At 50.5% G+C, this 21,570-nt stretch overlaps 3 protein-coding genes across 13 annotated transcripts in view; 2 read left to right on the top strand and 1 right to left on the bottom strand.

Annotated features, from left to right (window-relative positions):
* Window positions 1–7,351, top strand: part of Arap3 (ArfGAP with RhoGAP domain, ankyrin repeat and PH domain 3) — a 27,184-nt gene extending 19,833 nt beyond the window's left edge. For 2 of the 5 annotated variants that reach the window (XM_078046695.1, XM_078046716.1), the window contains exons 24-33: window positions 608–682; window positions 781–895; window positions 2,367–2,495; window positions 2,587–2,720; window positions 2,950–3,032; window positions 3,130–3,165; window positions 3,306–3,369; window positions 3,477–3,614; window positions 3,842–3,880; window positions 4,576–5,610. In XM_078046695.1, the coding sequence (XP_077902821.1) occupies window positions 608–682; window positions 781–895; window positions 2,367–2,495; window positions 2,587–2,720; window positions 2,950–3,032; window positions 3,130–3,165; window positions 3,306–3,369; window positions 3,477–3,614; window positions 3,842–3,880; window positions 4,576–5,061 (1,299 nt within the window). In that variant the 3' untranslated portion in view covers window positions 5,062–5,610. Of the gene's footprint in view, window positions 1–607; window positions 683–780; window positions 896–2,366; window positions 2,496–2,586; window positions 2,721–2,949; window positions 3,033–3,129; window positions 3,166–3,305; window positions 3,370–3,476; window positions 3,615–3,841; window positions 3,881–4,575; window positions 5,611–7,129 lie in introns of those variants that run through there. The other 3 variants (XM_078046703.1, XM_078046710.1, XM_078046698.1) reach the window with 3 other exon arrangements.
* On the bottom strand, window positions 4,576–21,538 carry Rell2 (RELT like 2). 4 transcript variants are annotated; one of them, XM_021725715.3, is made up of 8 exons: window positions 20,725–21,538; window positions 20,049–20,288; window positions 19,594–19,659; window positions 19,437–19,503; window positions 18,816–19,001; window positions 18,180–18,561; window positions 18,032–18,065; window positions 4,576–11,457 (listed from the first exon to the last, which is right to left on the bottom strand). In XM_021725715.3, exons 2-7 carry the CDS (start codon window positions 20,230–20,232, stop codon window positions 18,033–18,035), a joined length of 918 nt encoding a protein of 305 aa, XP_021581390.1. In that variant the 5' UTR covers window positions 20,233–20,288; window positions 20,725–21,538; the 3' UTR covers window positions 4,576–11,457; window position 18,032. The 4 variants fall into 4 exon arrangements, with proteins under 4 accessions (XP_021581390.1, XP_077903028.1, XP_021581389.1 ...); XM_078046902.1 differs by lacking the exon at window positions 4,576–11,457 and adding an exon at window positions 13,107–13,204; XM_021725714.3 differs by lacking the exon at window positions 4,576–11,457 and adding an exon at window positions 17,402–17,789 and having other exon boundaries at window positions 20,718–21,538.
* Window positions 7,249–19,154, top strand: Fchsd1 (FCH and double SH3 domains 1). Of its 4 annotated transcripts, XM_005324242.4 has the most exons (20): window positions 7,249–7,383; window positions 7,616–7,713; window positions 8,270–8,315; window positions 8,711–8,778; window positions 9,117–9,252; window positions 9,339–9,475; window positions 9,587–9,650; window positions 10,466–10,594; window positions 11,211–11,333; window positions 11,519–11,614; window positions 12,002–12,121; window positions 12,519–12,623; window positions 12,776–12,937; window positions 13,867–13,995; window positions 14,074–14,157; window positions 14,324–14,441; window positions 14,578–14,798; window positions 15,580–15,667; window positions 16,712–16,767; window positions 16,909–19,154. In XM_005324242.4, the coding sequence occupies exons 1-20, from the start codon at window positions 7,363–7,365 to the stop codon at window positions 16,972–16,974; spliced, it is 2,067 nt and encodes a 688-aa protein (XP_005324299.2). In that variant the 5' UTR covers window positions 7,249–7,362; the 3' UTR covers window positions 16,975–19,154. The 4 variants fall into 4 exon arrangements, with proteins under 4 accessions (XP_005324299.2, XP_040129747.1, XP_040129745.2 ...); XM_040273811.2 differs by lacking the exon at window positions 8,270–8,315 and having other exon boundaries at window positions 7,366–7,383; XM_040273813.2 differs by lacking the exons at window positions 15,580–15,667; window positions 16,712–16,767; window positions 16,909–19,154 and having other exon boundaries at window positions 14,603–14,775.
* Window positions 21,539–21,570: the final 32 nt, after the last annotated feature.

The following is a 21,570-nucleotide window of genomic DNA, read 5'->3' as shown; positions in this document are numbered from 1 at the left end:
GAAGGCTGAGCAGGAGGATGCACCAGGTTCAATCCCCAATATTGCAGATAGATAGATCGATAGATTAAAAAAAAAAGAAGAATTGAGTCTCAGAGAGGTACTTGGTACTTGTTCAAGGTCACACTGTAGTGAGCAGCAGAGCTGGAATGTAGGCAGTCTGATTCCTCTCAACCACTGTGCAACATTGCCTTCAGTAGCACTGTATACAGTTAAAAATGTGGTTTCCCAACTCCTTCTGGGGGAGGGTTGGGGGACCTGGGATGAAATCCAGAAGCTCTTAACCACTAAGCCACATCCCCAGCCTTTTATTTTATCTTTTTGTATTTTGTTTAGAGATAGGGTTCCACTGAGTTGCTTAGGGCCTTGCTAAGTTGCTGAGGCTAGCTTTGAACTCAGCCTCCTAAGCTGCTAGGATTGCAGGTGTGGGCCACTGCACCCAGATTTCCCACTTCTTTTAAGGGCCTGAGCAACATTGGGTGTTAGGGTTGAGGAACCTCTGTGGGAGGAGGTGAATATGAGGCAACATGAGGAATTTTCTGACTTTGGTGTTTTTGCACCCTCTCGCCTCCTCCTGACCTATCGTGTTTTCCATTACCCTTCCCCTCAGCTGTCCCAGGCAGGAGACCTCATCATGGAGGTTTATATAGAGCAGCAGCTCCCAGACAACTGTGTCACCCTGAAGGTCAGTCCTGAAGGGAATGGGTGGGAGATGAGAGGATGGTGGTAAGCAAGGGCAACAGCTTGATCAGTATGGTTTCTCTGTTCTTGCCTGGATCCTAGGTGTCCCCAACACTGACTGCTGAGGAGCTGACTAATCAGGTACTGGAGATGCGAGGGACAGCAGCAGGGACAGACTTGTGGGTGACATTTGAGATTCTCGAGCATGGAGAGCTTGGTGAGTATGACTGCGTGTGTGTGTGTGTGTGTGTGTGTGTGTGTGTGTGTGTGTGTGTGTGGCGCGGGCATGTGTGATCATGTGGTTAAGGTCATTAATGACTTCTGTGTTACCAAATACAACAGACACTGTACTCATCTGCTCACTCTGTGAGAAGATATTTAACACAGTTGACCCACTCCCTCTTTCTCAGTACTTGTCTCTTGCTTTAGTGAACTCCACAAACTCTTGGTTTCCCTTCTACCTCAAAGGAGGCTTCTCTTCCCCCTTTTTTCCTAGACTACAAGTGTTAGAAGGACACAAAGCTGGACCCTGGGCTCTTTCTTCTTTTCTATCTACATCTCTCTTTGGATAAATTCCCATGGCTTTACTTGCCATTAATAAGCTGATTTTTATCTCTGGCCCAGACCTCTCTTCTGACCCCCGACTCACATATCCAATGGCCTACTTGACACTTCCACTTCTTGCAAGCATATCAAATTTAAATTGTCTAATACTGAACTAGATTCATAGCTCCCTCCCCTAACAAAAAGTTCAAGCTGTTTTCTGGTTTTTTTTTTCCCCAACTCAGTAAGTAGCACCACAGTTCACCCAGTTATTAAGGCCAGAAACCCAGGAATCCTCTGAGACTCTTCTCTTTCCTTCATCTTCACATGCAGCCCACCAAATAGTCCTGTAGGTTCCATTTGAATCAGTCACTTCTCTCCATCTTCACCATCCTAGTTGTAATCACCATTATTTTTCTGCCTCCCATATTAATCACTAAAATGTATGGCCCCAGAAAGGGAGTAGCTAGACAGGGTTCCATTCTTACCTACAATCCATTTTCTGCACAGCAGCCAAATGAGCAATTCAAGCATAAATCAGATTATGTCATTCTCCTGATGAAACCTTCCAATGGTTTCTCACTGAACTAAAATAAAATTCAAAGTTCTTATCATGACCCACAGCCCTGAATGTCTGTCCCCTGCATATTTACCAGACTTCATCTCATATTACCATCCTCTTATCTGTCCTCTTTGCTGTTTAGTTCCCCAAATATATATTTCCTGACTGAGGGCCCTTGTTCTTACGACATGGTCTTAGCATGGTTTGTTCTTCCCAATCCTTCAGCTCGCTCATTTTCAAATGCAACTCCTGAAAGGCCTTGTCTGACTACCCTATCTCCATTGCTGCCCTGTGAACCCTCCCTCAGCTTATTCTTTCAAAGCATTTTTTGTTCTGCAATTATTTGGCTTGCCTACCTGTTTATTACTAGGCTGTGGTTTTGTGAGGGCAGGCATGTGTAGCATGCTCACAGCTGTATCCCAGGGCCAGCACAGTGCCTGGCAAGGTATTGAGGCTAAAACCCATGTCTGTAGCTGAATAGTTGAATAGGTGAATGAATGAATGACTGGTGGGAGATGAGTTGAGGGTTCTAGGCTTTGGATGGATATTCCGATTAATACCTGTCCCCCCTATGCTCCTTCAGAGAGGCCACTGCACCCCAAGGAAAAGGTCCTAGAGCAGGCCCTGCAATGGTGCCAGCTCCCAGAACCCTGCTCAGCCTCCCTACTCCTAAGAAAAGTCCCCCTGGCCCAGGCTGGCTGCCTCTTCACAGGTGAGCCTCTTTCCTCAACTCTTCCTCAGCCCAGCATTCTCTAGGTCTCTTCCCCAGAACTGTCCACTCAGCATAGCCCATCTGTGCCCAGGTGTCCGGCGTGAGACCCCCCGGGTGGGGCTGTTGCGGTGTCGTGAGGAGCCACCCCGTTTACTGGGAAGTCGCTTCCAGGAAAGGTTCTTTCTGCTGCGTGGCCGCTGCTTGCTACTGCTCAAGGAGAAGAAGGTGAGGCCTGGGACTAGAGGGGTGGGATGCTGAGTGGCCATGTAGCCGGAGCCGAAACTATACTAATTCTCTAATTCTTCAGCCCCTATTCTCACCAGACTCTTTTGTTTCCCCAATGACTTCTCTGACCCTGTGATCACATGCCCCAATATTTCCATGACCTCTTGACCTCACTAATCATGACCTTCTCCTCATGTCTCAACTTTACTCACTCTGTTCATATTCTCAGAGCTCTAAACCAGAACGGGAGTGGCCTCTAGAAGGTGCCAAGGTCTACCTGGGAATCCGTAAGAAGTTAAAGCCTCCAACACTGTGAGTTTTCTTCCCCAGCCCACACTTCTAAGGCCTTACTGCCATCACCCCACTGGCTTTAATGGTCACCCAATCACTGGTCTCCTTTGCCTCCCAGGTGGGGTTTCACATTGATACTGGAGAAGATGCACCTGTGAGTACCTCCTGGCCTGGCTTTTCCTCTGGCCCAGCCCTGCATCTTGTCCCCTTTCTTCCTCCTTTCCTTCCACCATTCCTCCATACCTACAGCTATGAATCTTTCTCTCTTCTAAAATCCACTCTAATCACCCACAGTTACTTGGCCTGCACTGATGAGGATGAGATGTGGGATTGGACCACAAGCATCCTTAAAGCCCAGGTGAGGGGAAGGAAAAGGCTGAGGGCTGGTTCTGTGTCCCCTGGACACCCTAATACCTCGCAGTACCTCCAAAGTCCACCAGTGTCAACTGCTCATCCTCTCACCAGCATGATGACCAGCAGCCAGTGGTCTTACGACGCCGTTCCTCTTCTGACCTTGCCCGTCAGAAGTTTGGCACTATGCCCTTGCTGCCCATCCGTGGGGATGACAGTGGTGCCACTCTCCTCTCTGCCAATCAAACTCTGGTGAGACTGCTTCCTCCATCCTGCCTAACCCCCACCTGATCCCTACCCTTACCCTTGTCACACCGCAGGAAAAGGGGTGTGCCTGCCAGCCCAATGCCCCTCTCTGCTCACTGTGATCATCTACTCTACCTTCTCTGTGCCCCTACTCCCCACTTCCACCTCCTGTTGCCAGGCCTCACTGTGTCTCTGTGTCTCTCCCTCCCCTCACCCCCCCTACCTGTGCCCAGAGGCGACTACACAACCGGAGGACCCTGTCCATGTTCTTTGTGAGTACTGTGCCTGCTCCAGCTATGTGCCTGCCAGCCCTGTGTTTCTCTGTGTTACTGGAGCCCTGGGTGTTCTATGTGTCTGATGGGATGCAGGTTATCAGGGTATGTGTGGGTGTGGCAGAGAGCCAGCAAGCCAGTATGAACGAGGAAAATGAGGGATGGTAAGATGTCATGAGGAAAGGAGAAGGTAGTCATAGAATCTGAGAACTAGAAGGAGAGTGGTTAAGTGAATGCACTTTGGAGACAGACCTGAATTCAAGCCCTACCTCTATCATTTCTTCACTGTGTGATTCTGGGCAACTTAACCCCTCTACAGCTCAGTTCACTCTTCTGCTGTGTGAGCCACTGCACAAGGTTGTTCTGAAATCATAAATATCAAGTATTTAGCAACATCTGGCCCCAAGGGCTCAATAATGTTACTGATTAATAATCCAACAACACAGCTGAGTGTGGTGGCTCATGCCTGTGATCCCAACCACCCAGGAAGCTGAGGCAGGAGGATTACAAGTTCAAGGCTAGCCTAGGAAGACCATGTCTCAAAATAAAAATAAAAAGGGTTGGGGGTGTGGCTCAGTGGTAGAGCACTTGGGAGTACACTCAAGGCCCTGAATTCAATTCCCAGTAACACACACACACACACGTCTAGTAACTCTAACTCTGTGCCTTCTCCCTGCTGCTCCATTCCCATACAGCCAATGAAGTCATCCACAGGGTCTGTGGAAGAGCAAGAAGAGCTAGAGGAGCCTGTGTATGAGGAGCCAGTGTACGAGGAGGTAGGGGACTTCCCTGAGCTCACTAAGGATACTTCTACTTCTTTTTCTACCACACGGGAGTGGACAGCCAAGCCAGAGACCCCCTTCACCAGCCAGAAGTCCTTTGATCAACCCCTTCTTTCCAAGACAAGCACCCTGGGCCAAGAGGAGAGGCCACCGGATCCCCCTCCAGGGCCCCCATCTAAGAGCAGTCCCCAGGCACGGGGATCCCTGGAGGAGCAGCTGCTTCAGGAGCTCAGCAGCCTCATCCTGAGGAAGGGAGAGACCACTGCATGCCCAGGAAGCACTTCCCAATCACCCAGCCCCCAATCACTCAGCCCCACTAGCCTTGCAATACAGATATCCAGCTTTCCCACCCAGTCCTCCTGCACTTCCAGTTCACCCTCCAGCCAGCCCCTCACATGATCCTTGGAACAGCATCTGAGGGGATAGGTACTCAGTGGAGGACCTAGGCTCTTACCTTGGTAGATACTTCTGGGAACTTTCTCTACTCTGGATGGAAAGACTCTAGAACCCAGTGCACTGGATGAGGCACTGGAATGGAGGGCCCTAGAGAACATGTGTCTCAGGGAAGATCAAGGCCCCATCCTGGGCCTCAGCCTGTTTATGTGTACCATGAAGTTACTGAAATAAGGAGAACAGTAAATAACAAACTGTTTTTTGGAGCTGTAAGCTCCATGTATTTTTCCTCAACAAGGGTAGCTCCTGCTTTATATATTTGATAGGTAGAGGTTCTGTGAGAGATTTGGGATAAAAGAATGGTTTTACTGCATTAAAGAAAAAAACAGGTTTGGAAGCCAGAGGCCTGGATGATGTCCAAGTCTATTCTATTCCACTTCCTACATTCTGGGACTACTCTGAAGCTCTGGAGTGGGGAAATTGATTGGGGTTGGGAGCTGGGGCAAAGGGGAGCCAAGAAAGGATGGGTCACTATTAATAAATCTTGGAACCAAATGGCTAAAAGAATGATCTTTTATTCATTCATTCAACAACTATGTGTTGAGCACCTAGTTGGTTCCAGGTCTGGGAATATAGTATGGACAAAACAAATAGGGTCCCTGCTCTTATGAAGCCTCCACTGTAGAGGGAAAACAGAAAGTGCACAAACAAATATGTGGACATGTGAGTTTAGTTCTGTGAAGAAAATAAACCAAATGAAGATCTTGAGAGAGAGTGTGAAGGTAGCCTTTACACTGGGTGGATGGGGAATGAAGGCCTCTGTGAGGAGCTGAAACAATGGTAAGAGGTCAGATAAGTAGAGTGCTGCAAGAAGGAGCTTTGGAGAGGGCAAACAGCACTTTCAGTGAGCAGAGACATGACCTGGTGTGAAGGACAGCAAGGATGCTGGAGGACAGTGAGTGGGTAGCAGGAAGAGAACGTCAGCGGAAGTGGGAAAAATGAGCAGGGGCCCAATCATTATAGCCTTGTAGGCCATGGATTCTATTTGGATTTCGGGCATTTGGATTTTGTTTTGAAGCAACTGTGTTTTAAGCAAGAAAAGGATGAGATTTTCTCTCTCCACTTTAGAAAAAAAAAAGTTAACCACTGGCTACTGTATGAACAGTGGGTTATATGAGAAAGCTTGTAAGCAAGGAGTCCAGGTATTAGTCCAGAAAATGGAGTCGGATGGTGGTCTTGGAGGGATGTGGATCAATAGGACTGTGGGATTTTTTGTTTTTGTTTTTAAATAGAAATTATAGGACTTGCTGATGGATGTGGGGGTAGGAGAAAGAGCACACTGACTCCCAGTTTTTTACTTTCCTAACTGGAAGGAGTGTGGCACCATTGAATACAATTACATGGGGAAGGATCAGGTTGAAAGGGCATTTAAAAAAACTTGTGGTACCTTTTTGATACTAGTGAAAGTGTTAGTGACAGCTGGATATGTGAGTCTGAAGTTTTGAGCCACGTCAGTGGAGTGGGGACCAGGACATGGGCCAAGGGGGCTTAGGTGTGAGGAGAATGAAGAAAGGGGATAAGGATCCTCAAAAAGCAGTGCTAGGGCTGGTAGATCTTGGGCAGAGTCTGGAGAAGGAAGACCCTAAAGGTGACAAGGGCTTTCTGGACCATAAGGCCCCACGTGCATCTCCCAAACTCACGTCCCTTCGTTAGTATCTGTCGGTATCCAGTGGGGCCCAGGATGTACCAGCCTTTTCCTTTGGGTCTGTTTCCTTCTTGACTCCAGGCATCTTTCTCACCCTGCTCTCGCTGGCTTTTCCAGTTTAGCGGGAATTAGGAAAAGGTCTGGGACCAGCCCTGTCTCCCTTCGTCAGACATATCTTCGCTCAGGTGTCCAATGACTCAGTTTCCCTGGTCACCTATTGAGTTCCTCGCCATTTCTCACCCTTACCACGGGGACTGGTGATATGCGTGTGTAAATGAATGACTAGAAATAATTACAGGCTGAATCAGTGGCTACACTTGAAATAAAACCCAGGCGTCTTGACTCAGAAACCCGGGGTTCTCCCTACAGCACAGCAGACGCAGCGTCAGCCCCGCGGCCCGGACCCTTCCGGAGTATTTGCAGCAACAACAGAGGTTCAGCGACTCCGCGGCCCCCACGAGCTTCCGTGCTCTGCGCGCAGCCGGACAAGGCGTAGGCGGAGCGAGGGCGGAGCTGGGCCCGACCTGGGGCGGGGCCTCGCCGTGGGCGGGTCTTTGTCGAGTTCCGGAGTCGAGTCGCTGGCTGTCTTAACCAGAGTGGAGATGCAGCCGCCGCCCCGAAAAGTGAGATTGGCCTGGGAATGGGGACTTCTGGCGGTCTAGGGGAGCGGAGGGAGTCCTGGGGATAACTGACCCCGGGTAGAAGACCGGGAGTGGGAAGGGGTCAGAACCCAGCCCAGAAGTAACCAAGGAAACAGCTCAGTCTCTCCCCGGCCCCGCCCCCTCGCCGCTCCCTGTGCGAAGTGTTTTTTAGGTCCCCACCCCTGGGGTCTTCAACTTCCCCTCAATCCTACAGGTTAAGCCCGCCCAGGAGGTGAAGCTTCGCTTTCTGGAGCAACTGAGCATCCTTCAGACCCGGCAGCAGAAGGAGGCCGATCTGCTGGAGGACATCAGGTAGCCCCTGACCCCTCTTTTTTACTTACCCCTACCTTTGCTACAGCAGGTACCTCTCCTCCCCCAACATACTTTTGCCGGGTCGGGGAGAGGGGCAGGGGCTAAGAGCTCTCCAACCTATCCATTCAGGGCCCTTAACCTAGGCCTGCCTCTCCAGATACAAGAGATAAATAGGGACCCTCCTTCAAACCCTTTGACACCACATCACTCACTCTACCCATGGCCTACAATCAAGCTTATGGCAGAATCCCCTCCCTCTTCCAGACCTGTTGGAAAGCTGGCAAACACTAAACCCAGGCCCTTGTCAGTCCTCTTCTCCAAGCCCACAGATGGTTCTCCAGGGGTGGGAAGATCCTGGGGCTCTGAGCAATGAGGCTGCCTGTGTTGCAGCTGCCCGAGGTGATCTCAAGGACTCTGTCTCTTCCGTCTTATTCCCTCTGGGTCTAGCCACACTATGGGATGGTTCCCCTTTTTCTCTTGCTCAGGCAGAGGAGAGGATTGAGGGTGGTAAAACAGGAGGAAACAATCCCCTTTACCCCACCCCCAATCTCCACAGATCTTACAGCAAGCAGAGGGCAGCCATTGAACGGGAGTATGGGCAGGTATGGGACTCTTCCTTGGACTTTCCCTCTTGTTTTAGCCTCCTTTACACCACCAGCAATGTCCCTCCCTTACTGTGCTCAAGAAGAAATGCCTAAAGTCAGGAAGACTTGTATCAAATCTCTGATGTGCTACTTACTAGTTGTGTGACCTTGGACAAGTTATTTTATATTTCTTGGCCTCAGTTTTCTTCTCTGTAAAATGGGGATAACAATAATATCTTACCTTTGGGCAGGGTTGTTGTAAGGATTAAATAAGGTAATAAATATAAGGCAGTTGGCAAAGCAAGTGACACATATTGTGTATCCAAGAATGGTATTATTATACTCTGGTTCTGTATTCTCCCAGTTGGGGTGGGTCTTCAAAAAAACTGGGCCTGTGATGGCTTTCTCACCAGGCACTCCAGAAACTGGCTGGGCCATTCCTGAAGAGGGAAGGGCAACGCAGTGGGGACATGGACAGCAGGTGGGTCTAATGGAGGGAAGGCTGCAGGGACCAAAAAGTGATGGGGAGCTTAGCCTTAGAGACCTGTGGGGATGAAGGCCTAGTGAGGGGGGAGGGCACGTGAGCTGCAGGTAGAGCTGACACAGCAGCAGGAGAGGAGCTGACCCAGCAAGGACACTGTGGATGGGGGTGGAGGGCAGGAGTGATCCTGTGGTTGAGCTAATGGGCTGATCGATTGATGGGCTCCCAGACAAGTGGGGGAAGGAAAACACTCTTGTGTCTCATGGTGTTGGTGGGGGGTCTGATGAAGCTGTGGAGTGCTCCCCTCTTCAACACAGACCTTCTCTGGGGAGGGGCAGGACAGTGTTTGGTGCCTGGCGCTGCTTGCTGGATGCCACCGTGGCTGGGGGCCAAACCCGGCTCCAGGCGTCTGATCGATACCGTGACCTAGCGGGGGGCACAGGGCGGAGTGCCAAGGAGCAGGTGCTTAGGAAGGTATGGCTCAGTGGATGGGGTGAAGGAAGAGCTGGCTGGGCATTGGAGGTAGTCTGGGTCAAGATTTTCTGTGTCCATGCCACTAGGGAACAGAGAGTCTGCAGAGGGCGCAGGCAGAGGTGCTGCAGTCTGTCCGGGAACTGAGCCGAAGTCGGAAGCTGTATGGGCAACGGGAGCGTGTATGGGCTTTGGCACAGGAGAAAGCAGCTGATGTCCAGGCCAGGTGGGCTCATGAACAGTTAGTAGGCCAAAAGTTGGGGTATGGAGAGGTATGGGGTAGAGTCAAGGCATCAAAGCTGGGTCTGATACCTATTCCTGTTCCATACTTGCGCAGGCTGAACCGAAGTGACCATGGGATCTTCCACTCTCGGACCAGTCTCCAGAAACTAAGTTCTAAGGTCTGGGGGATGAGGACCTGAGTGGGGGCAGAGGGACCTAGTGGTTTGGAATCCAGTGTCATAAGCATAAGAGCCTGGTGGGATCCAGGCTCCTCTACTTCTTAGGTGGTTGACCAAGATTAACTTACTTATTTCTCTGAGCCTTATTTTCTTCATCTGCACAATGGGAATAATCCCTTCTTTTTGACTCCATTAATATGTGTTTATTGAGGACTTCTGTGCACTAGGCACTGTTCTACCCTCTAGGGATACAGTAAGGAACATGACCATGGAGTTCCTGCCCTCACAGCCTGGTCGAGGGAGACACAGTATATAAACAAATAATCAGATGAAGATGGAAATAAAACAAGTTGCTTTGATGAAGGGTAAAAAAACGGGTGAGATTTAGAGAGAAGTCCTCTTTGAACAAGTGGCCCGAGTGTCAAGAAGGGGCCAGCCATGAAAGATCTAGAGGGAGAACATTCCAGAGAGGGGGAATGGTGAATGGAAAGGTCCTGATGTGTGCTCAAGGAACTGAGAGAAGACTAATGTGCCTGGAGCCCTGTAAGGGGACAGCAGTTAAAAAGAGGTCAGAGAGGTTGCAGGGCCAACTCATGTTGATTTACTTCCCTATAGTAGATCACTATAGGGAAGTTTGGATTTTATTTTAGATGTATGTAGAAACCATTACGGATTTTGAGCAGGAGTTGTATGTGAAATTTTTAGTACCAGGCAAAACAGTATATCTTCAATAATGTAAGAATTCATTCTGGATCTGGGTTCTAGGTTGGCCTTGGATCCAGGGCTCTCTGTTGACACAAATTTTCCCCTCCTAGCTGTCGGCCCAATCAGTCCAGTACTCCCAGCAGCTGAGAGCAGCCCGCAATGAGTACCTGCTCAACTTGGTGGCCACCAATGCCCACCTTGACCACTACTACCAGGAGGAACTGCCAGCTCTGCTCAAGGCCAGTCCTTACCCAGATCACCCCTATCCCTTAGCAAGTAGGGAGGATCCCTGTGCTTCCACTCCCCATGAGGCTGGCTGGTGCCAAGGACCTAGCCTGCTTAAAGAGGGTAGAAGACACATACTTGGCTTCTGGCTGCCTATCACATAGGATACTTAACTTCTTTGAACCTCATATTTCTCATCAAGGTTAACCCTAGTTCTGCCCACCTTGTGACACTAATGAGGTTCAAGGAAGAGAATGGATGTGAAAGTGGTTTTTAAACTGTTAAGTGGAGCTATGGGTGTAGCTCAGTGGTAGGGTACTGGCCTAGCATAGCCACTGACATCCTGTCTTCTCAGACAACATCCCCTCTACTCCTCTTTCTGATGGGGAGGAAGAAGTGAGAAGGCAGAGGGTGGATACAATTGTTCAGGATTTAATACCTAACACCACAAAAAAAATAAATAAATTGGTAAGTGGTATACATACATGAGAGCCTATAATTAGAAGCAGAAATAATGTCTTACTCCTCTCTTTCCCATCCCTCATGTCCACCCCCCCACCCAAACCTGGACAGTGAGCTTTTGCTCTGTAGTAGAGGTCTGAGGGAAAAGTATCTTGGGGTTCTCTCCAGGCCCTGGTCAGCGAGTTGTCAGAACACTTGAGGGACCCTCTGAACTTACTGAGCCGTACTGAGCTGGAAGCTGCAGAGATGGTCTTGGAGCATGCCCGCCTTGCAGGGCAGGCAACCTCCCAGGTAAGGGTTAGGAGCTGTGAGAGCTCCCTTAGAGGTCCTTTTAATTCTTCTCTCTCAGGACAGATCTTCCTATTGAATATCTGTCCCTTTTCTTCTCACTTTGACCTTCTCCTTCTAAGAGGTGCTGGGGACAGAATTGGAGAGGGGGCCAGTGAGTGGGCCACCATGTCTTTTCCCACCCCCAGGTAAACTGGGAGCAGGATGTGAAGCTGTTTCTTCAGGAGCCTGGAGTCTTTTCCCCTACCCCACCTCAGCAATTTCAGCCAGCAGGGGCTGATCAGGTGAGACTTCCCTTCGGGTTGAAACCAAGCCAAATATAATGAGACTGGTTTAGGCCTCCTGTCTCATTATTCTTGCCCTGGTACTAACTCAGCAACTATTAACTCGGAATACCAGTTCACCTCCCTTTTACCAGGACATAAAAACACATCCCATTTCACCATTCAGTCACTTCACTTCCTTTTTCTTCTACATATCCCTCAACTTGGATCCTGTTCCTGGGACTCTGTGTGTTTCTGTCCATACAAATGCATACCAGTGTTCACAGACACAGATGTGTGCCCTCACCTTTGTCCATTTCCTTTGAGTTCAAGATAAAGAGAGGTAAAAAGAAAACTGGAGAGAAGGATGATCTCAGATATTCCTCACATCACCCATGTCCCATTTAGGTGTGTGCCCTGGAGAGGGGAACAGGAGGTATGGCTGGGGAGAGCGGCCTAGAGAAAGAGATCCAGCGCTGGACAAGCCGAGCCGCCCGAGACTACAAGATCCAACACCATGGGCATTGGGTGAGGTGGGGGTTGCAGGTGTTGTGGGTGAGCAAGAATTGCTAAAGATGGGGATCCTAGAGACATTGGTGTTGTCATGGGACTGCAGACAGGATGGGAAGGAAGGGCACTTTAACATAACAATATAACTCAGTAATTAAGAGCAGTGTTTACAGCGAGGCTGACCTGGGTTCAAATTCCCTTCTGTTGCTTCTGAGTTTTGTAATCCTGTGTAAGGGAATGAATGACTTCACCTCTCTGGATTTCAGTTTCCTCATCACTACAGTGGGGCCAAAACTAGCACCCACCTCCAGGGAAGATTAAATGACACAATGCGAGTAATGAAACTAGCAAGGAACCAGGCCCAGAGTAAGTTTTGGCCCACAGTATCACCACCCACTCCTCTCTTCCCCACCAGGTACTGCAGCGACTGGAGCAGAGGCGGCAGCAGGCTCCAGAGCGTGAGGCCCCAGGCATAGAACAGCGACTACAGGAAGTGAGGGACAGCATCCGTCGGGCACAGGTGAGGCATAGCCCTAGGCTTAGAGCCACTAAGATTCTGTCTCCTCAGCAACACCCCCTCCATTCCTCTTTCTGATGGAGAGGGGGAGGTAAGGTGGCAGAAGGTAGACATAATTGGCCAGGCTCTACTAACTCTCTTCCACTTCGTGCCAGGTGAGCCAGGTGAAGGGGGCTGCTCGGCTGGCCCTGCTGCAGGGGGCTGGCCTAGATGTGCAGCACTGGCTGAAGCCAGCCATGACCCAGGCCCAAGATGAGGTGGAGCAGGAGCGACGGCTCAGTGAGGCTCGGCTGTCCCAGAGAGACCTCTCCCCAACGGTGAGCTCCTCCCCAATCCTAGCTGCACATACCCAGGAGGGTGAAGTTCCCCACTGGAAGGCAGGCCCTCTAAAATGGGATGACAATGGCACTTAACTCAGAGGGCTATTGTGCAGCTTAAATGAGACCATTTATATAAGTCTTTACATGATTTTTGGCAAAGAGAATCATCAGTAACCATTTATTATGAGGATAAAATGATGGTTAAGAATTCAGGTTCTAGCCAGGCACAGCGGCACACATCTGTAATCCCAGCTACTCAGGAGGCTGAGGCAGGAGGAACACAAGTTTAAGGGCAGCCTCGGCAACACAGTGAAAACCTATCTCAAAAAATAAAAAGGGCTGGGGATATAACTCAGTGGTAAAGTACCCCTGGGTTCAATCCCACTTCCAAAACAAAACAAAAAAACTCAGGTTTGGGCTGGGGTTATAGCACAGTGGTAGAGCACTTGCCTAGCATGTGTGAGGCACTGGGTTTGATTCTGAGCACCACATATAAATAAAATAAAGGTACACTGACAACTAAAAAAATATTTTAAAAAACCCCTCATTAAAAAAAAATACTTCTGGAAGTATTCTGTAAATGGTTTGGGTATCAGCCACTCTACTCCCTAGCTGTATAATCTTAGAAAATGACTTTTCTGAGCCTCATTTTCTTTAAAAATAAAAAGAGGTTAATGGTTATGCAAATTATAAAGATTAAGTGAAACAATATACATGAGATAGTTAACATGTACTGGGTATACTTTTAAGCACTTAGTTGCTTTAGCTCTGCTATTATTTAGTATCATCTGGCTCTGTATGATTTTGGTTGTGAGCTATGATGATTGGTTCAGGGGTACTATCTTGGAGGAGGACCCCTGGTGTCCTTTTGAGGTAGGATGGAGAAGGGAGCCCCATAATGATGTCTGTCCTCTGCCCTTCTCCAGGCTGAGGATGCTGAGCTTTCTGACTTTGATGAATGCGAGGAGGCAGGGGAGCTCTTTGAGGAGCCTGCCCCACCGGCCCTAGCCACCAGGCCCTTCCCCTGCCCTGCACATGTGGTGTTTGGCTATCAGGTATGAATGGGAGTGGGGACTTCATATGGGTAACCATAAAGGACAGCTAAATCCTGAATCCTTCCTTGTGGGGCTTAGGCAGGGCATGAGGATGAGCTGACCATCACGGAGGGTGAATGGCTGGAGGTCATAGAGGAGGGAGATGCTGATGAATGGGTCAAGGTACGTATGGGACCCTGGGTTCTGATCATGGGTTGGGGGCAGTGGGAGGACCTTTCTTTGGTTTACAAGTATCTACCCAGGCAAGCTAGAAACATAAGTAGAGGACAGCCAGGGCCATGGACTGCCGAAACAAATCTGATACTTGTTCACATTGCTGGGTGAGCAGGCTCGGAACCAGCATGGTGAGGTGGGCTTTGTCCCTGAGCGGTATCTCAACTTCCCGGATCTCTCCCTTCCTGAGAGTGGCCGTGACAGTGACATTCCCTTGGGTGTAGAGCCCACAGGTAAGAAAGACAAAATCTGGGCCTGGGGTCCTGGGTATGAATATGAATTATTGGGTGGTTATGGTCCTGGGATGTCATGGTCCTAGGGTACTGCCACCCATTTCCTTCTCTTACCATCTCTCCTGGGCTTCTATAGCATTTCTCGCCCGCGCACTATATAGCTACACGGGACAGAGTGAAGAGGAGCTGAGCTTCCCAGAAGGGGCACTTATCCGCCTGTTACCCCGGGCCCAAGATGGAGTAGATGATGGCTTCTGGAGGGGAGAATTTGGGGGCCATGTTGGAGTCTTTCCCTCCCTGTTGGTGGAGGAGCTGCTTGGTCCTCCAGGGCCATCTGAACTCTGTGATCCTGAACAGGTGAGAATTCAGTCTCCTTGGCTCCCAGCTACCTCTGGGTAGATCCTCACTCTAAGAAGGCCCCATATTCATATTAATGCCTCAGCTTCTTCCCAGTTTTACCTCCTATGGTAGTTTGGGCCTTCCCATCTCTCCTGAGCAGACAGAGAAAAGGGAAATCAAAGGAAACTTCTCATAGGAGTTTGGAGGACTTTAGTGGTGGATAGACCTGAGTTCTCAAATTTTCTATTACATGACCTTGGACAGTGACTTAACCTCTCTGAGCTAATTTCTGCATGTTTAAAATGGAGATAGTAATACCTGCTTTAGCAGGCTCACTATCATGACTAAAGATAATAAATGTAAAGCCCTTAGCACCATGGCACACTGGAGATGCTTAAATTGTGATGCCTATTGCCATAAGACAGCATGAAGAACATGATTGGGAGTCAAGAGACTTGGGTTCTAGCCAGCACTATGCCACTAACTCCATGAACTTTTGACAGATGGCCCAATCCGAATCTCACTTCTAACATGATCATAAAAATGCCTACCTCATAGGGTGGTGAGGATAGAATGAATTAAGGTATGTGCAATGCTAGCAGAACACCTAGACATAGTAAGTGTTCAGTACATATTGACTGTTGAAATAGACATCAGTTATAACCCCTACCTAAATACAAGCATTTGGCCATTTTCTGTATTGGAAAGTGAGAGGACAGGAATCGAAAGTGGGATGAGAGGAATAATTGGTGAAGCCTTCTCACATGCAAGGAATAACTCATGCCCACCCTACCTCCAGACACTGCCATCCCCTTCTCCTCCCAGCTTCTCCCCACCTGCACCCACCTCTGCCTTGGATGGACCTTCTGCACCTGTCCTGCCTGGAGGTAAGTAAAGGAAATTGAAAGCTCTGGGAGAATAAGAAATGAAAAGGAGGAATCTTGGACTCTGTTCATACTCCACTCCTGTGTGCCCTCAGTGCACCCACCTTCCATTCTTTGGTACCTTGACCAGAGATGATTATATAGCAGCTGCCAAATAAGTGATGGGAAGAAGAGCATGGGCTTTGGAGCCAGGCTGGCCTAGTTCAAACCTTGCTGTCACTTCCTAGTATATAACTTGAGATGGGAGGTTTAACTTGTATGGCACTTGGTTGATGTGCTTTAAAAAGTGAAGAGACAGGTACTACTTTATTAAATTGTTTAAGAGTTAGAAAAGGTGCCTATAGAGTATACAGCATTGTGCTTGGCACATAATAAACATATAAATAGTAGCGATTTTATCACTATTATTATTTAAAAAAATAAGCCATATTCTCTGTGTTCTTCCAAAATGCCTTTGTTCTTAGTTGTCTTGAACCCTGAAAATACCTAACTTTGCTGTCATCCTTTTTCCTCTTGACATTCTTTTTTATTTTCTGTAGTGTTGGGGATTAATCCCAGGCACTTGTGAATGCTAGGCAAGCACTCTACCACTGAGCACACCTCTGGTCTCCACCCCAACCCCTTCCTTTTGCCTCTGGGAATGCTCACCTTTTCTAAAACCTTCTGGAACTTAACACTTCCTTCATAGCCACTGTCCCTGATCCCCTGAAATCACTGCCATCTCTAATACCTCTAGTTCACCTTGAATTACTTAACACTTAGACATTCATTGTGTTTGTTCATGTTTCATTACTGGATATCTAAGAGCACTGGGAGGTGGGCAGAGCTGTGTATCCCACCTTCCATTCTTTGGTACCTTGACCAGAGATGATTATATAGCAGCTGCCAAATAAGTATTTGTTGAGAATAAATGAATTGATGGATTTTACAGCTCAGGTTGGTGACTATTTATTAATTCAGCAAATACTTATAGAGTGCTATTGTCCTAAATGCTAGAAATGTTGCATTGAACAAAACCTGAAGACTGACTATGGTTCTTGTTTCCAGATAAAGCTCTGGACAGCTCTGGACCCTTAGACTTGATGGCACCTCGACTCAGGCCGGTAAGGGGCCCTGCCTTGGAGGGGACTGTGTGCACAGGGTTCATTCCAGCTGGTCTTGTATTGTCTACTAGGCTGAGGGAATGGACAGGGAAACTATTGAGAGAGGACTCTGGAGAAGAACTAACTGTGCATTTCCCACAGATGCGTCCGCCACCTCCCCCGCCGGCTAAAGCTCCAGATCCTGGCCATCCAGATTCCCTCACTTGAAGCTGGGGTATCACTGCCCCCAAGCAATGATGCTGCCCTATCTCCATGATGTCAGAGACCACCCCTCAATGATCCACAGCCACACAGCCAAAAGCTGGAATCTTTCCCACATCTACTTTCATCTCCAGGGTTAGAAACTTCCCCTCTCCCCATTTTTGGGGCAAGAATCCATTTCTCCAGTTGTCCTCCTGCCATCTTTAGGGCTGTAACTACCCCTTCATTTGCCATTGCCCCATCTCTACGGTGGTGAAATACCCTGAAATCTTGGGGCTAAATCTCATTCCCGAAGTCCTGACTGGCTCTGGTCCATCTCATCTCCACCCTGGCTCTGTAGCCCACCCCACTTTGGATGCCAGGGTCACTTGGGTTGGAGCCGGGACAGGAGCTAGCCTTGGGAGTCAGAAGGAGCCAGTATGCGAAGCAGCTGTAATGGTCTGAGCGGATTTATTGACAGTGAATAAAGGGCACGAAGGCCAAGCCAGGGCCTGGACCTCTTTTGCCAAGAGGGCAGGGAGCCTAAGGTGCTATTGCTTTCGGGCCCCACCAAAGGCAGGAACCTGGTCCCAGCTGCCACGCTCTATCAATATGGAGCGAGGTGTTGGGGAAGGCAGGCAGGGGAAGGGAAGGAAACCGAGGGTCCACGAGTGGAGGGACTTTTCCCAAGTTCCCTCAGCCTGAGACCGTGCAACTCCAGGTGAAAGTAGAGCTGGTCCCTCAACTGGGAGCAGTGCTGTCCAGTGAAGGGGAGGGCCTTCATGCCCACCTACTCCCTGACCCTGCCAGCTGGTGGTCCATCAGCACAATGAAGAATGAGGCTTGGAGAAGAGGAAGGGGAAGAGTTGCTTCCTGTTTAAGCTGTGTCCTAGCTTTTCCCCAGGGGCAGCCCATCCTTCCCTGTTCTCTGGAGCACATACCCACTCCCTACCACCAGCCAAGGAATTTGTAGCAAGCACAGGCTTAGCCTAGAGCTCACCCTGGAGTTTCAGGAGATGATGGGCTAAGTAATTTAGGTAGGGGGTGGGAGGACAAGATTATCTGATTTGGGGTTCAAACTCACCTCACATACCCCCTGCTCCCTGTGGTGGAGACACCTGAGAGAAAGGGGAGACATCAACAATGGGAACAGGAGGTGATTCATATCATTGCTCTCCAGAGTAAGGGGCAATAAAACTGAGCCCAGTGCAGCCCTGGCCGCATCTTCATACCTGGTGATCTGAGGTGTCTGGTTTGCTTTGCTGTCCATTTGCCTCTTGACTGGGCAGCCTTGGACTTGGGCTCAGGATCCTCCCTCTGGCCCCCAGTGTTGGTTCTGCAGAGGCCCCAGAGTTCCCCTCAAGTGCCCAAGGCACTAGGCTGTTGTCCTTGAGTCCTCCATTCTGCACTGGGGGACTGGCTAATGACTGGGGTTGTGGCTCCTCAGGGGGCAGCCTCTCAATGACAGGCATCCCTGTCCTGGGTAGCCTTCCACCAGACCCCTGACCAATTCCTGGGTCCTGCCCCCCACCAGAGCCCCAGCTTCTGTCCGTAGGGGAACCATCACGATGCTCATGCAGCCCATAACGCTTCTCAATGTGTGTCACCCGGAACCTGGGAGGGGAGAGAATACTAAGGCTTAGGACCACAACTCAAGAGGCTGCCTGGCATTCTCCTCTGACCATAGACATTCTAGGTTTTATGGCCACTTCCCTTTGGCCTAGGGTGGAAGAGGTCTTCTCAGATTGTGGGACACACCATGCAGCCTGAACCCTGCTGCAGCTCCCAATCCAGCAGGAAAGAGCTAGGGCAACTGATCATTGGGGCCCCCACCTCAACCTCCCTTTCCTGGGGCACTCTGTCCCCACCTGCCCACAGAGAACACAGTGGTCTCTCCAGGTCGGGGGCGGCTTTTTCCTTCCTTGGACCTTCCCTGACGAACAAGTGGGGGCCTCTTGTTGCGGCTGCAGTGGATGCAAGGGGCTGCGGAGCCCAGATGCACTGTGTGGTGATGGGAGGGAGCTCCATCTTGTATGCTGGAGGTGGCATCCACGCTGGACAGTAGGGGGAGGAGAGCAAAAATGATATTTCTATTCCCCTTCTTGTCCCATTTCCTCTGGTTCTTTCAGCATGCTTTTCATACTCCCCAAACCCCACTTTTCCCAGGTCCTAACATTATTTTTTCTAATAAATTTAATATTAAGTTATGAGTGACTATGTGTTTTTCCTTGTGGCCCTGTTTGCTAAAAAGAGGGCAATGCTTAAATCAAAAGAGTGGCCCTAGATGTGAATATTGTTAGACTTGTGATATCTAGATGGGAAACATGGTTTGAAGGACTTGGGATTTCTATAAAATTTTTTTTTCCTGTAAGTTAGCAAGCTTCCCCTCCCCCAAACCCCAAAACAATGATACTGGGAGAAGACTGTGCTGGAGGAGAGGGTACTCTCCAAGGCAAGCTAAGTCATGCTGGCCCTTGTTTCCAGCTCACCTGGAGAGCTGCACTGTCCCTTCTCCTTCACTGTCCCCCAGCATCTCCTTCAAGGCCTCAGCATTGGCTGAGGGGAGAAGGAAAAGAGGGAGTCAGTGGAGGGAGAGGTCAGGGCAAGAGTCAGGGTGGTAAGGAGCATTGGGTCAGCTACACCCACCTTCATTTTGGATGATGCAGCGAACAATCCTCTCTACTGTGTCCTCATTCACGTCATCATCCTCAGCTGAAGGATGAAAGAGGTTGGCAAGGAAATGGAAAATGAGTCAGCTTTGGGGGAACATGACCTGATGGCCCCCATGGCTGATTCTCAAGACATCCATTTACCTATTTGCCATGATGGCTGGACTTTATTATTTCAGGGGCCAGAAAAGATGGGGGGAGGAAATAGGAGCCTAATACTACCATTAGTGAGCCCTTCCTGCCCATGCTTTCTCCAGCATTGCTTTCAGGGTGGTGTCACTCTACTTGCTGATTCAAGAATGCATCACTAGGCTTCTTGCAGGGTTGATCAGGATTTGGCCTGGGTCTTTCGGCCAGAAAGGCAGAAAGAGGTGTGGAGAGAAGGGTAAGGGAGAAAGGTGACTGAGCCAAGTTTCCAGGCTCCTCACTCACGTGGCTGAAGCTGGGCATCGTCAGGCTCCGAGCCCCTAGACGTGCGGCACCGGTAGCCTTTCTTCTTGAGCACGTGGCAGATCATGAAGCCTACTAGGCCCATGAGGAAGAAGACCAGCACAAGCAGGAAGAGCATGTACAGCCCATGTTGGGGCGGCTCCAGGTCAGGCTGTGGTTCCGACATGAGGCCCTGGGGGGCGAGCGCGGGCCAGGGCGCCTCCTGAGTTTAGGGGGCTGCAGCTAGGGATGAGGGAGGGTTACAAATGGGGTCCTCGAGATCTGAAACAGACTTGCCTCCAAGCCCGGCCCCACCCCTAACCCAACCACAGGGAGCTGTCCGGGCCAAAGGTGCTAGTCAGCCAAGACCGCCTGAGGTTGCAGGCCAGACCGTGGCTGTGCAAGCCCTCTGACACAACCGGAGTCCCACTTCCCCGACGCCCAGAGCGTCCCCCTTTTCATCTGGCCCCGAGGATCCGTCCCTCCCAAGGACACTGCAGATCGAGATGGGACAAAATTCTTAGGCAGCGGGCGCAGATAACGCGCCTGAGTCAGCGTCCGCACCTCCTACGCGTTGGCCTGAGCCAGGCCTCCTGCAGCCCCCTCCTCTCCCAGGTTTCTCAGATCCCTCCTCTCCCTTTAGGTTCCTCCCACCCAGACCATCTGGCCCACCCGGTACCGGTGGTTTTGTTCTGGCTCCGACTCCGGCTCAGGTTCCCGCTCCAGGGGCGTCCTAGTCCGGCTCGGGGCCCCCGTCGCCCTCCCGGCGTTCATCCCTTGATTCCTCCCCCTCCCCCCTACACCGCCTCACCGGCTCCGGGCTGTGGCTGCGGATACCGGTGCCGCGGCAAGCGGGGGGAGGGAAGGATGGAGAGGGAATGCGGACTGGTTGGGAGCCGCGGCAGGCGGACCACTCCAGCCCTGGGGAATGGAGAAGGGAGGCGCCCTGGGTTCCCAAATCCTTCTCTCCTTGCCCGCCCGGGACCAAGGGGCGGAGCGCAGGTGTGCGGGGCGCAGAGCGTGAGCCTTGCGCGCTTGTGAGCGCGAGTGAGATGCGCGCGTGACTGCGCCGTCCCCCCCCACCATCGGGGGGAATGTGCGGCGCCGAGTCTGGGTCCGCGTAGGGGACAGGAGGTCAGGCGGGGGTGCTCTCCACTGCTCTATCCGGCACGCCTGGCGTAGCTCCTGTCCTCAGTTACCCTAGACGAGTGATAGCCAGGAATCTTTCCAGCGGGCTGGGGAAAATTGTCTTTCTGAGAGGGACACCGTGGCCAGATCTTCGGAGCTTCCTAGACAGATGACCACGGCCTGTTTCCCGTTTGGGGCAAGTGGTTGGACGGGATGGTTCGGCTTTCAGAAGATATCACCCCCCGCCCAGAAAGAATCCTAGAACCGATGCCACGGTCCCCAGCCCAAGCCGGGTAGCTCACGCCCCAGAATCTGGAACTAAGAAGCTAATCGAGGGGCGGAACTCCCGCAGGGGCGTGATGTGGGCACTGTCTCAGAGAGGCGGGGCCTAACCTTC

This window comes from Ictidomys tridecemlineatus, chromosome 1 (assembly GCF_052094955.1).
Source record: "Ictidomys tridecemlineatus isolate mIctTri1 chromosome 1, mIctTri1.hap1, whole genome shotgun sequence".
Lineage (NCBI taxonomy): Eukaryota > Metazoa > Chordata > Mammalia > Rodentia > Sciuridae > Ictidomys > Ictidomys tridecemlineatus.
This window is presented reverse-complemented; position numbering and strand designations above follow the sequence as displayed.